The sequence below is a fragment of the Gadus macrocephalus genome, chromosome 15, assembly GCF_031168955.1.
Source record: "Gadus macrocephalus chromosome 15, ASM3116895v1".
In the NCBI taxonomy this organism is placed as follows: domain Eukaryota; kingdom Metazoa; phylum Chordata; class Actinopteri; order Gadiformes; family Gadidae; genus Gadus; species Gadus macrocephalus.
This window is the reverse complement of record NC_082396.1, coordinates 1,270,958-1,284,387: the sequence shown is the minus strand read 5'-3', so window position 1 is coordinate 1,284,387 and position 13,430 is coordinate 1,270,958. Positions and strand designations below refer to the sequence as shown.

The following is a 13,430-nucleotide window of genomic DNA, read 5'->3' as shown; positions in this document are numbered from 1 at the left end:
TCCAAACAGTGCAAAAGGAGTTGCATGCAGATTGGCCTTGTTTCTCTTGATTTCTTGCCCTTTAATATACAGTCTCGCTCCACTGTAGGGTTTGGCGCATAAATTCGAAGACGCTGGTGGATTAATGCAGACCTAATAGGAATCTGAACGTGATAACATTATTCCACTCTCAAGTGTCTCCGCACTCCGACTGCGTTCAATATCTCAATAGGAATATCTCAGCGGGAGCAGTCAGGGATATGAGATTCTAATGTAATGCATGGCTCCTCTATTCAGCCATGCGTTCCTTCATTTCTCCCAGCATCCCTTTGGGTCTGGGGAGGGGCCGACATCATGGCAGGCCCTGTCGCTGTGTGACCGCCCCTCCCTGGGTGATCAGCTGGGTGCAGGGCCCTGCTGCACCCAGGGCCCTGTGGCGGTGTCATCACTTTATGGATGTTATAATAAGAACAGGTCATAGCCTGTTGGTGCCTGTTCACATCCTGAAGGTGCCATTGAGGGGGTCGCACCATCCTGCCCTCCTCTCCCCCTCACACACACACACACACACACACACACACACACGATCTCACACACACGCACACACCCACACACACACACACACACACACACACACACACACACACACACACACACTCAAACACACACACACACATAAACAGATCATCTCTCACACAAACACGCACACCCACACACACAAAAACACAATCACACAAACACACCATCCCTCACATACACGCGCACACACTGACGCACACTTCCCGGCTACAACAGCCTAATCAACCCTCCCACACAGGGCACACGCACCGAAACAAACAGAAACATGCACGCACACACAAATGTGTCTGAAGTTTTGTCTTTGCTTTATTAGCATTGTGGCTCTCCTTTGACAGCCCTGCAACGGCGGCAGCAACGCAACAGCCCAGACAACAGCCCCGACAACAACAGCAACAAGACCCACAGAGATCGGCCATCAAGTGGCTGGACCTGAACCACAGAACAGAACCGGCTCCTCCCATATCCTATGAATAGGACGCCTGCAAATCAGTGGCTGCTCCTTGGTAATGCTGGGGGGACGTGGGGGGGGGGGAGATTTAAATAATTCCTGCAGACTGTAAGGACCCTAGAAAGAGAGAGAGAGAGAGAGAGAGAGAGAGAGAGAGAGAGAGAGAGAGAGAGAGAGAGAGAGAGAGAGAGAGAGAGGAGAGAGAAGAGAGAGAGAGAGAGAGAGAGAGAGAGAGAGAGAGAGAGAGAGGGAGAGCGAGAGAGGGAGAGAGAGAGAGAGAGAGAGAGAGAGAGAGAGAGAGAGAGAGAGACAGACAGACAGACAGACAGACAGACAGACAGACAGACAGACATGGAGAGAGCGGAAGATGGAGGGGTGACAGAGAGCGAGAGGGGAAAAGGAAGGAAGTGAGTGACAGATAGAGAGAGGCAGGCTACGCTGACTAATGACAGGCTTCAGTAACGAGGATCGCATCAGTGATGACTCCTGACTCTAGAAACAGCCGGATTGTTGCCAACAAGGCACTGGCTTTGGGGAGGGACCGGTGTTCAGACGTGACGGCAGGGGATAAAACGTGGAATAAAGAGAATGAGACGTATCGTATTATGGAGGATGTTGACGTGAGAGTAATTAAGGATCCTCAGATCCTCAGTCACTGGGCTTTGGGGCCCATTCAGACTGTCGTTCATTACACATTTATGAATATGCATATTGGATTTGCACGGTTGTTAAGAAAGGGTTGAGGCAACAAATGGTTGGATTCCACGTGTGACCGTCCTTTCACGGACGTCTGCGTCAGATCTCACAAGTGTCACTCTGAGCCGTGAGTGGGCGGCACTGTGTGGGAGTCAGCAGATTCACCGCTTATCAGAATAACCCTAATTGGGCTATTTTTAACCGCAGTTCGTTTTAACAGCTTCTGGGGTGTTTGCATTTGCTAATGACAGCCTCGATGAAGCTCATCTTTCAGCCGGCATTACCATCATCGCCGCTGACATGTGAAACAATCTGCTGCAATACAAATGTTGACCTTACCCGAGCTAGTCGTTATGTGGGCATGCAGTGTTCCTTTGGAGATCCGATTGGATTTAGAAAATCGTTGTTTACACATACATGCTGGCCTTTGTGTGTACCTTTTCCTAATTACATTATTTTGTTTTAATTTATCTACACAGGGCCTAAATGCAGTGTACACAAAAAACAAAGAAATTAGATCAATTTATGATATCCGTCCAAGTATGCCCTCGTCAGTGTTAAGCCTATACAATCCTTTTAATCATGTATTTTTCACACGGGATGCCAAAAGGGAAGAACGTTTTACATGAACAATTGGTCATCATTGGTCATGGCTGTACGAGGTGTTATCGCCATCTGGCGGTTAAAGGTCGTAACAACAGCGTTTTAACCTCAATGTCATGTTTCAATCAGTGCTCTATTGAAATATTTTTCTACGAGTGAAAATGCTAGCACGTATTTCGTTAAAAATATTTTTTGATAAATGTAAATGTATACATTTATTTTTTACATTGGGGGGACTATATCGGCCAATCCTCGTAGGACCAATGGTCACAAGAAGGGGGGCCTGCTCATCTTTCCTATAATTAGTAACTTGAGCTCCTTATTGAAAACTAGACTGTATCTGAGCAACGGGAACGCACGTGTTCAACAAAGTATACGTCATAATAGCAAACCCTGTAGCAGACAATGACGTTGGACTTGGAATCATTCCTATCGATTTAAGGATTGCACCGGACGTTCCACCAACACCAAGCCGCCGCCAAGTCTGCACGATCGATGATGGCTGAACCCCGCAGCATCGACCAAAGACACGGTCGCGTATCCCGAAAGGGAGGGCGACATACCTTTCGATGTCTGGACAACAGCGGTGGTGTGGGTGGAAGCGATGCCTTTTTACGACACAACCCGCAGGCCCGTCTCCCAGCGGAGCACGCACCTGTGGCTCCATCCAGGGACGACGTGGCCCTCTTCGACCCTTGCTCCGGCCAGCTGAGCGCCGGGGCAGAGGTAGACCTGGGCATTAAAGGGAGACAGAAGTTCATAGACTTCAACCACGTGCCCTCTGCCCTGCGTGTCCCCTCCGGCCGAGGCGAGAGACCGCAAACGCCCCGCCAGTCGTCCACCCTGACCCCAGACCCAGCGGCCGACAAGGCGTGGAACTCGAGGAGAATCCCCGATGCAGCTCTCAGGGCCAGACTCGGCGGTAAAATAAAAGTTATTCATTTCATTAGGTCTAGGCCCCACTGGACTACTCTTCCTACTCTACCCTAATCACGAATGTCTTTGTTCCTTGCGTGGTCCTTATTCTGTGTTACAAGGTTGGACCAGTGCTGTCAAGATGAGAGCCGTACCGTCAGAGAGGACTCCTCACACCGCCAGAGTGCTGCTAGAGGAGGACATTGGGATGCAGGTGGGCACACTTGTTCTGTGGCTGCTGGAGAATAACGATGACGATTTGGTATTCAGGTCCCCTTGTATTTATTCGCTGTACTGTTCAGGTTGGCTCATTGAAATTCCTTAAAGTCTGAGACACTACTCTGAGTCTAAGTCCTTGAGTAATTGTTTAAAGACGTGTCAGATATGAAGTCTCAGGTCTTTAAAAATACTTTCCTGTTTGATACTGCTTTTTCATTCAATTCTATTTGAATAATAAAAAAAAAAACAATTGCGTTTAAATGTTCTTTTTATAATGTGTTCTCTTGCATTTTATCTTAGGCCTAATTGCTATACAAATAAACGAACCTTGCTTTACCTACATTGCATTATAATGTTAGAGATGGCACAATTCACAAGATGATGAAAAATCGTTTCATTCCATGTTTGGTGTATCAGGACGGTCTGTCCAATGATGAGAGGGCGTGGATGGAGAAGGCCGTGCGACGCCACGTGTACACGTCCTCCACACAGAGGTCTGTCTGTTGGATGTTTTAAAGGTTTCATACAGTGTTAAAACCCTCCAGAGGCCCTCGTCATCTTACCCTCTAAATGTTACTCACCCACTATAGAAAGAAATGCCCCAATGGGAAAACATAACCAAGCCCTAAGCAGGAAAACACATTAGCCCTTGCAGAAGCCGTTCTGGAAGGGCTTCTAGCGGGGTCTGTGAACAGTCCTAATATGAAACAGAGAGTGTGTTGAGTGTTGGTGATGGCAGACATCACTGGAGGCCCGGTATTCACAAAGCAAACAGAATGCCATTCAGAAGCAGTGACGGCTGTCGCGTGTCAACGACTAATGAAGCGATTCCATCTGAGATCCGATCTTAATCATGGAGGACGTCAGCCATCGTGTCACACCCGCCGTGTTGGACTCATTCAGATGTGACAGCGTTGATGTGGTGCTCCGGTGAAGTCTTCATCAGGGAATAGGAACACACTGTCTGTGTTTTGTTTAATGCTTGATGAGACAACAACCGTACCTGAATGAATAAGGAAATCTTTGCAAATCAAGTGCAAACAATGCAGCAGGAAAACAAAGGAAAGAAGCGAACATTTCAATCAGGAACGTTTCTTTTTTTTTTCTCATGTCGTCGTGTCGCAGGAGTTACCAGGAGGTCGACTGGGACGCTAAGTTGCCCCGGCGATTCCTGGCCCCGCCCACAACGCTGGAGAAGATGGCGGACCCGGTGACGGGGTGTTCCGCTCCGGCACGTTACCACAGCAGGCCTCAGCTGTGGCAGGTCAGCCATGACAGTCTCACCGGCAGAACTTCAAGGACGGCCTTTTCAAGTCGTCCTCGGTTTTATAGTGCGGCCCTGAGAGTGGGCTGTAGCACAGTTGTGAATTTCAAACCAGAAAGCGGTTCGGGATTCTTTTTGGTTTTAGAGGCTGTGATTTATAAACCACATAGAATAGGCACTGTCTGGAACAAATTCAATTTTAAAGTAGCCCTTTAGGACCTATATTTATTTGATCTGTGTACGTGACGTGACTGTGTGTGTCTCTGCGTTCACACATCAGTTTGCAAGTCGACACGGGAGCAGGGAAGCATAAAATATGGTACCTTATCGAGATGCAAATCCCAATCTACCCGTTTCTTATTCCACCCCAGTTGATGGGAGAGCATTGGGACCGACAGCAGGTCCGGGGCCGGAATGACGTCAGGAAACCCATCTCATTGTAAGCTGCTTCAACATCATCAGTGTTTATGGCAATAACACTGACAGGACATTATCCATTACTAATCGACTATTAATTCACCAAGTGATGAATTCAATTTTAATACTTACAGCTGCAGTCCATGCCCAAAATCAGGTCAAATCCCGCTTTATAGGTAAGTACTTACTCTCTGGGTGGATTTATTTGCATGCCATTTGCATTGGAAATGATTGGGTTATTGAATCATAAATGTTCCAGATGTGCTTTTAATGACCTGTTTCTCGTGTGTGTGTGTGTGTGTGTGTGTGTGTGTGTGTGTGTGTGTGTGTGTGTGTGTGTGTGTGTGTGTGTGTGTGTGTGTGTGTGTGTGTGTGTGTGTGTGTGTGTGTGATTGTGTGTGTGTGTGCGCGATTTTGAAGTGGTATTATTGGCTCGGCGAACAAGGACCACATAGATAACATGGAGGCATACTTCCATCCCACTCCGCTGAGGAAGACCATTCCGCCATACACCCCTACCGCGCGGTAAGACCAATGGATGAACACACACACGTGAACTCATCGGGACCATGGGATCATTACACAAGTGTGAACATGAGAACATACGTTTTCGAATTGTATTTTGTTTGTATAGTTGTGATCACTGTTATTGGTTGATCGTCAGAGGACTGTGTTTTAATCTGAGATTTAAATGAGCAGATTGTTCCTCACATGTTCCATCTGTCCCCTGCAGTCGCAGAACCATCCCTGGTTACGCGGGCAAGGGAGTCTATGCTGACAACACTGATGTCTCTCTGCCCATTCTATCTCTTCCTGGGTACGTTTTCATCAGACTGCCATCGTAACTATGACAACCTGTGTTATTTTCTGCCTACTTTAATAACATTAATATAAGTCAGGAATAACAATTGGACCTTGCATATTTTGTGTCATTTGATATTCTGTAGGGTTAACTAACACATGTGATACATTATATTTATTAACTATATGCAGTATATGGATCTGTGTAATGCATATGCATATTTATATTGAATCCTTGGATGATGTAGTTTTAATTGCGTAGTTTAATTCAGGTGCATTTATTGTAACGGACATGATGAAAAAGGCGCAGGACACACGATGATCTCGCTGTGTCTCTGTGTTTTGGCTCTGTAATACCAACGCGTTTTTTAATACATCGCTGCACTGGAATTTTCATGCCTGGTATTACCAAACCTGTCCGTTAGAGGGCGATCTAACGCACTCCAAAACATAACGATGGCCTATTTTTATAAAAAACAATTGAAAGGTTATGTCCACTGTTGGTCAGGTATCTTCCACAAAATATTATATAAACAAATAAAATAAATATGTAATAATTCATTTCTGTAAATTGTTCTGGTAGTGTATAGGCCGATAACCTTTTGGGAGCGGATAAGCTTTTAATTTCTTTCTTTTTTTTTATCCAAAAATGTTAAGAATTTATATTTTGGAATATTATTGTTAGGCTAACCTGTGTTTTAGGTGGTTATGGGCTTTTTTGGACGATTATATTTCCTGTATTCCTTTTTAGCTTCAATATTTTTAAATATTATTAAGTGCAAAGAATTATTGTTTTGAACCAGCGAAACAATGCCTAGATCATCCGTCTCCAAAAATTATGTAATTGTTCTGAAACACAGAATACATGACTTTAGGTGTCATTTCAATAGTTGTAGTTACATATACACCATATAACCCTATAGGTCTGAAACAGGGAACTTGGTAGACCTAACCTGCTTGCGTATAGAGAACAGCAAGAGGAAAAGACCCCCCCCCCCCCCCAGTAGTCCAGGCTGTCTGTGAAGGATGTGAGAAACTGTTTCCTCGCAGGGAGGCCTGGGCTCTGCCAAACATGTTTACAACCTTTTTTTTGAGCCGGCATCTCCAGATGGTGAATCCAGAGCAGCTCGTGGTGATGGCGGTTTTCACAACCCAGATCCATTTTCCTGGTCCCCAACTCTAACCCCTCCTCCCACCCCCACCCCCTCTTCCCCTCTCTGTTCTGTTTCCTCTTCTCATCCGAGCAGGCCTCCCATGTTTAGTTTCTGTATAACACGGAGAAAATAGTCTTCAGACGGATTAACTATCAGACGCTAATGCTCCAAGCATTCAATGGACTCATTTCTCACCGGCAGCGCGACTTTATTTACCTTCTTTGTGGGGTTTTATTGTGTTTTCCGAATAAAAGATAATATGATTTCTTTCTACAGGACAATCATGGGATTCGGGCCCCCAACTTTCGGGCGTAAGGGGCCTCTGTCCAAAATGGTGAGCACCACGTCACCGTGGAACCCGTTCCTGGTACCCAGGGCCCTGCCGCGGCTTCCTATGTGACGCGGAAAAACAAGTAAAGAGACAAAGCGCATGACAAAGTTTGAGCGAAAAGTGTCGGCTCCTTTTTTTCTGCCACCCAATCTGTTTGTATGAATACATCTATAATGATGTGATATCGATGACTGATTCTGAGTGAGCCGGGGTATAATGAGATCCAACATTAGCATAATTTCCCTGATTTAGATGAGTGGTTTTCTAACTCTTGGGTTGGTGAGCTTTTGCATTGTCCTCCATAAACGCTCTCTCTCTCTCTGTCTCCCTCTTCTATACGTCGCTCCCTCTGTGTGGCGCAGGCGGGCGGGGCAGGAAAGGCTGTGTGCGTGCAAGCGTGCCCATGCGTTGTGTGCGCGTACATCACGTATGCGTTATTCTTTTTTTAAGAGCGACGCAGAGCAAAGGAAATCCTGAGCAAAAAGTGTGCTTTGATACAGGAACTTTATCGCTGCCGTATTTACATTGCAAAGTGTGTATATATATTATGCAGCTTAAGGTTTATCTTGAAAGGGAAAACATATTGCCCCAATTGAATGAAGCTATGAACAAGGAAACAGTTTTTGTTGCAATGTATTTAGTGCTGTGGTTTGTGCAATTTCTTAAACAGGAAATAAGGATGAGGTTGTTTCCTGATCCATCGATAATTTTAAATATTTACTCTAATTGTGGATTTACTTTCACCTTAAGTTTACAGACTTTCAATGTCAAAAAAGATTGATGTATTATTATGTTACACTATGCATATCATATAGTATTCTGGTATTCATTTGATCCCTGGCTAAAAATAAGGTTTTCTGAGTTTGTATTCTCTATAAAAAAAAATATATAAATCACACACGATCGTGATGAAAATGGCCTGAGTGTGCACTTTTCATTAAAGGTGATGGATGAGAACAGTATTCAGTATCAACCCATGAAGTAACTCTTGTTTGGGATCGGGTGTGAAAGAACCAGAGTATGTGTACAACCTGATCACAATCATACCACAGAATCTAAAACGAGAACCGAAGCAGAACCCAGCCTCTCTTTAGGGTCAATATATCAATCCTATTTTCGCCGCTACCTCCCTCGGTTAAAAAATACATGGATCTGTTTTTAGTCCACTTTGTGACCATCGCTATTGAAACACATCTTTTTTTTCGTTCCTGTTTTCATCGTAAGGACATTGCACCAGAGAGAGAAAACAGGTTCCAAGATACTTTTCGTTGCCATAGGCCTTCCCATTGCAGACACAAAAACGCTCTCCCTAGACTGCAGTGACAAATAAAGGTCTTCGTTTCCTCAACGCAGGTCACATTATGATCTCCCGACGCGCCTGTGTATTCTCATCTCCTCATCACCCACCAGGGTCACAAACAGAATCATGATTGATTCTGCTGTTATCCACCAGGATCTCTCGACTGCCTGGGCTTTCTACATTCATTTCTCCCTCCTCATCTTAATTTTTACTCATCGCCTCGCCGTAGAAAGGCTAAATGTCAAGCTTGCCTGAGTCCTTCCAGTGACACGTCTATTCCAGCAGATAATTACCATAAGGAAATTGATGCTTTAGTGTGCAGTTGGGGTGGGGGTAAGGGGGGAGAGATGAGGGAGGATGGGGAGGGGATTTAATTTACTCTGACATATCCCCCCCCCTCATCCGCATAATGCATTCCTAAAGAAAAGAGTTTTTCAGTTTTTCAATTGGCTTTTTAGATAAATTGGACTATTTAATGTGATTATCGGCGTTGAACGTCTCGACTTATTAAGGTGTTGAAACCAATTAAGGGTTACATGTTGTCCCTCCGCCCTACACCGTCCACCCTCCCCCCTGCCCGTCTCCCCCATCTCTCCCCATCTCTCCCCCATTTGCCTGCAAATGTGAAAACTGAATACTGCTTAAAGATCCATGAAATAAGAGGCAGACGGGGCCTTTTGTTGAGCGGCCGGATGGCTGACTGCGACGGCGCTGGCTGAGGATGTCACGAGGCTCTTTCCAGGTAGCGGCATTAATTACAGCAAAACACACCGTCACGCGCCAGAGCCTGTGCATTACCACAAAGGAACCGGGAGATTATGTCTGCGTCTATGCAGATGTAGGCCTCCCGCACGTGGGAACTCCTACTGTGTGTTGGCCTGCACGGAGCCTGCATGTTGCGGAATTAAGGAAACGATACAGCTCCTATGCAGAGACCGGCATCCCCTCTATACGGGGCGCTTAGGCCGTTGTTCGGCCGTTGCTGTACACGAGCTTAGGAACCCGCTCCGAGAGACGGTTGGACGTTCATGTCTCCATAAAGAGCCGAGAATCCTGGACGTTGAGATGTCTCGCCCATCGCGTCTCGAGCGAACAGTTTGGCCCCGGGCCCCAGCTGTGGCGCTGGGATAGGGACGGTATCTGTCGGTGGGGACCTGGAACCCCCCCCCCCCCGCCTCCCGGTCCCCCCTCGGCTTCTGTCCTCTGCTGGCAGCGATTGGACGGCTCTGTGTGCACTGATAATGCTGAGTCACACCGTGGCTACCGCAACAACATTCCCCCCCCCCCCCCCCCCAGGAGACAGGGGGGCTGTTAGCTAACACACGTCATAACCTCACATTCCCGGGGTGCACGGGGCGCTGGGTCGGGCCGGCGGGCTTTGAGGAAGTCTGCGCGGGAGTCGTCTCTGTAATCCAAGATGGTGGTGTTGTTGGCACAGCAGGGCCTAGCTAACGATCCCGGCCAGAGTTCCCCCTTTTCTCTCTCGTGTCCCTCCACCAACCGCCGGAGCGCGGTGCGTCTGAGGAGATAAGGGGGGGGGGGGCCCTCCAGTGGAAGGTGACTCAGCAGTGGTCCACAGCAGGCAGCCTCCTGAGATAAGAGCGGCTGGGGGCGGCGGGGGAGAGAGGGATCCTGGGATCGTGTGTGGGGCCCAAGGGCCGTGCTGACACCCCGTTTAGATGTTGGTCGAAATGTCATGGACTACTATATGGTACTGTGGAAAGGTGTTATTCCATTCAGATATGTGCTTTATAAAGGTGTTCTTTCCATTCAGATATGTTCTTTATAAAGGTGGTCTTTCCATTCAGATATGTTCTTTATAAAGGTGGTCTTTCCATTCAGATATGTTCTTTATAAAGGTGGTCTTTCCATTCAGATATGTTCTTTATAAAGGTGGTCTTTCCGTTCAGATATGTGCTTTATAAAGGTGGTCTTTCCATTCAGATATGTTCTTTATTAAGGTGGTCTTTCCATTCAGATATGTGCTTTATAAAGGTGGTCTTTCCATTCAGATATGTGCTTTATTAAGGTGTCTTTCCTCTTTTTTAACAGAAGCTTGTGTTCTCGGAGCGGTGTAGCTTCTTCAATCTCTTTATATATTAAACTGTTTTTCTTTTAGGATTGTGGTTAGAAAAACCTTTCTAGGGACGGGTATTGCAAATTAGCATCAGCTCCAAATACATAATGTAATCCATCAGACAAATTGTACGGTCCGTCTGTATTTGTCCCTGTTCAGTAAACCTAACTGACCAACTAATCAATTGGCTGTTGGTCACACACAGAATATGAAAAACAGCCGGCTCCACTTCCTAGAAATTGTATATATTGAAGAAGTGTGAGCGAAGATCGGATAATGAAGATGACAAATGATTTGCATTAGAAAATAAGAAAACACGTAATTATTTATTTAGCGTTCCCATTAATATTTATCCCCAATTCATATTTCTAGATGATATGAGATGGTATCAGGGCACTCTGCACACGATTTGGCGTTCACTACTTAGCGATGTGCACTTGATTGACTCGGAAAATTGGCAATACAGCCGAGATCTGCGAGTCATTATTGAACAACTTAAAAAGAGCTCATATAACAGTCCTAACACACACACGCCGCTGAATGTTGCGCTCGAACGCACAGCACACGTATGTGATGGATCTAGTACCAATGATGAGGGAGCGTGGGCCTGGGAGCTGTAGCTGTACACCCAAATCACATCTCCTCCAAACGTACGCGAACCATCAACCCCCAAACCCCCTTCAGTGTCTTCTGTTGGGTAACGGTTTAAAGATATCGCTATAATACTCAGCTTGCATTGTGTTCTGCTGGACACTTCTATTAAGGAAAACCAGGTGAAGTATAATGGGTCAATTGTTGAACAGACATGAATTTCCATGTTTGTGTTATTCCCCTTTATTCCCATGTAAATAGCATTTAATGCAGGGTCAAACTGTCTCAAAGGGATAAAGTAGGGGTAATACAATGTTCTAAAACGGGGTATGCATCAGTTAAAGAAGAATGCAGTGTAATACGAGGGCACTTGTTGGCTTGTTAATCCAGCAACTAAATAGATAATCATTGTTTGTGCACACACACAAACACATACACACACAATATCACGCACACACACACACAACACACACACACAGTCCCACGCGCACCCACACAAACAGTCACACGCACGCACACACGCGCACACTCCCCCATACATACACAAGTAACCTCATTATATTGGAAAGAAAGCAGATGTTTAAAAAAAAGCAGTGTTAATTTCATGGACTGTTTCAGCAGCGCGTCGGAACAGGTGACAGACGGGGAGCTGCCCATATGCAAGTGAGGAGTCCCCTTCGTCCCCCTCACGAAATAAATAAATAAACAATGAATGGTCCACTCTCCCGCTCGCCTCATCCCATCTCATGCATGGCTGCCAGTAATGGTCCACTGGGTGTCAGCTCTTATTGGCACGATACAAAGCAAGTGCCAAGTGCCAGCGCCAAGGCTCCCCCAGCAAATTCGGCCTCTGGATAAAAGCAAGCAAAATGCCTCAGTCGCACACACAGACACAGACATGCTGGGCTGGAACGAGGAAGTGCAGTGGAGAGGGGAGGGACCGAGGGCAGAGTTCCATGGGGCTGCCGCGGCGCTGCGAACTTCTGCACATGGAGCCGGGGAGAGCTGGAAGAACTTCATATTGCAAACTCAAGGAATAGCAGGTACAGTGAGCACTCGTCTTGCTTCTCGGCCGAAAGGGGAACGTTTTGAATCTGTGTGAAGTTGAGTGTCTTCGAAATGCGCCGTTGTGCGTGGAGCGCAGGGAGCACCTGGGAAACGCTGTCCTTAGTTTCGGCGCAGGTGCGCCTCAGCATCTATTCCTGTCTGGCGCGTCTAACTGTCAGCCGGTATAACGGAATTCACAAGTTGAGATAGGTGTTGAGATATTAATTATTTACCAGTTTGTTATTTAGGGTCATAAAATGTAAAATCTTTGGAAAACTCGTTGTTCCCGATTTCCCATTCCTGCCTTTGGAAATGTTGGGATTAATCTTGCACTACTGTAACATTTCCATTACTCGAGGGCTTATCAAATCAATTTATGGAAGAGTTCTACATTAACGTTATTGTTTATCTGCCTATTTCTGTACTTTTTCAGTACATCGCGCTATGACACCTGTTGCGACGATTTCCGCACTTTGGTGCTGACTAAGTTTTCAAAACTTGATTGAAAAACTTTATAAAAAAAAACAGTTATAAACTTCATGTTCAAATATAAACTCATAAGAACAAAAAAAACTGTTTGGTGGTTTAGTTGTAGGCTACGTCCTGTTTTAAACTAAGCGGAAATAACCGCTCAAAAGCAAGCAAAACAAATGATTTGACATCTTTCTCAACGTCCTTAAAGATGGACCCATCGATTATAGTTTACCGCTTCTTCTCCGTAAACATTGACATCCAAGTGGATGTATGGACGGCAACGTCTCAAACACTCAAATGATACCATGGAGGACATTGAAACTCCAGAACTTTCTGCGCAACCGAAATTGAGAGCTCGTCAGAAAGCACCCATGAGTCAGAGGAGTCAATTCTTGTCAATACTGAGCGTTTATAAGAAAGACGTTAAAATAAACCTTTTTTACTTCAAAACACACTTTCTGTGTGGCTTCAAAACACACTTTCATTTTTGATTTCATATGCCTATTTGATATTATATAAATTTAGATATTTATAA

General features: G+C 45.7%; 2 protein-coding genes across 2 annotated transcripts in view; both read left to right on the top strand.

Annotated features, from left to right (window-relative positions):
- Positions 1–2,414: 2,414 nt before the first annotated feature.
- On the top strand, positions 2,415–8,559 carry LOC132473487 (spermatogenesis-associated protein 48). The gene is made up of 9 exons (XM_060073651.1): positions 2,415–3,227; positions 3,343–3,434; positions 3,857–3,933; positions 4,565–4,703; positions 5,075–5,142; positions 5,255–5,296; positions 5,541–5,645; positions 5,854–5,937; positions 7,352–8,559. The coding sequence occupies exons 1-9, from the start codon at positions 2,801–2,803 to the stop codon at positions 7,473–7,475; spliced, it is 1,158 nt and encodes a 385-aa protein (XP_059929634.1). The 5' UTR covers positions 2,415–2,800; the 3' UTR covers positions 7,476–8,559.
- A 3,684-nt stretch (positions 8,560–12,243) lies between these two features.
- The window catches only part of ikzf1 (IKAROS family zinc finger 1 (Ikaros)), an 18,208-nt gene continuing 17,021 nt past the window's right edge, over positions 12,244–13,430 (top strand). The window contains 1 exon segment of the mRNA XM_060072938.1: positions 12,244–12,417. Within this exon segment, the coding sequence (XP_059928921.1) occupies positions 12,273–12,417 (145 nt within the window). The 5' untranslated portion in view covers positions 12,244–12,272.

Excerpts from the sequence above, each read along its gene's own strand:
- LOC132473487 (XM_060073651.1), top strand. The coding sequence starts at position 2,801 with ATGATGGCTGAACCCCGCAGCATCGACCAAAGACACGGTCGCGTATCC. Across the intron at positions 5,297-5,540 it reads GGTCAAATCCCGCTTTATAG|TGGTATTATTGGCTCGGCGA; the intron begins GTAAGTACTTAC and ends GCGATTTTGAAG. Across the intron at positions 5,938-7,351 it reads CCCATTCTATCTCTTCCTGG|GACAATCATGGGATTCGGGC; the intron begins GTACGTTTTCAT and ends TTCTTTCTACAG.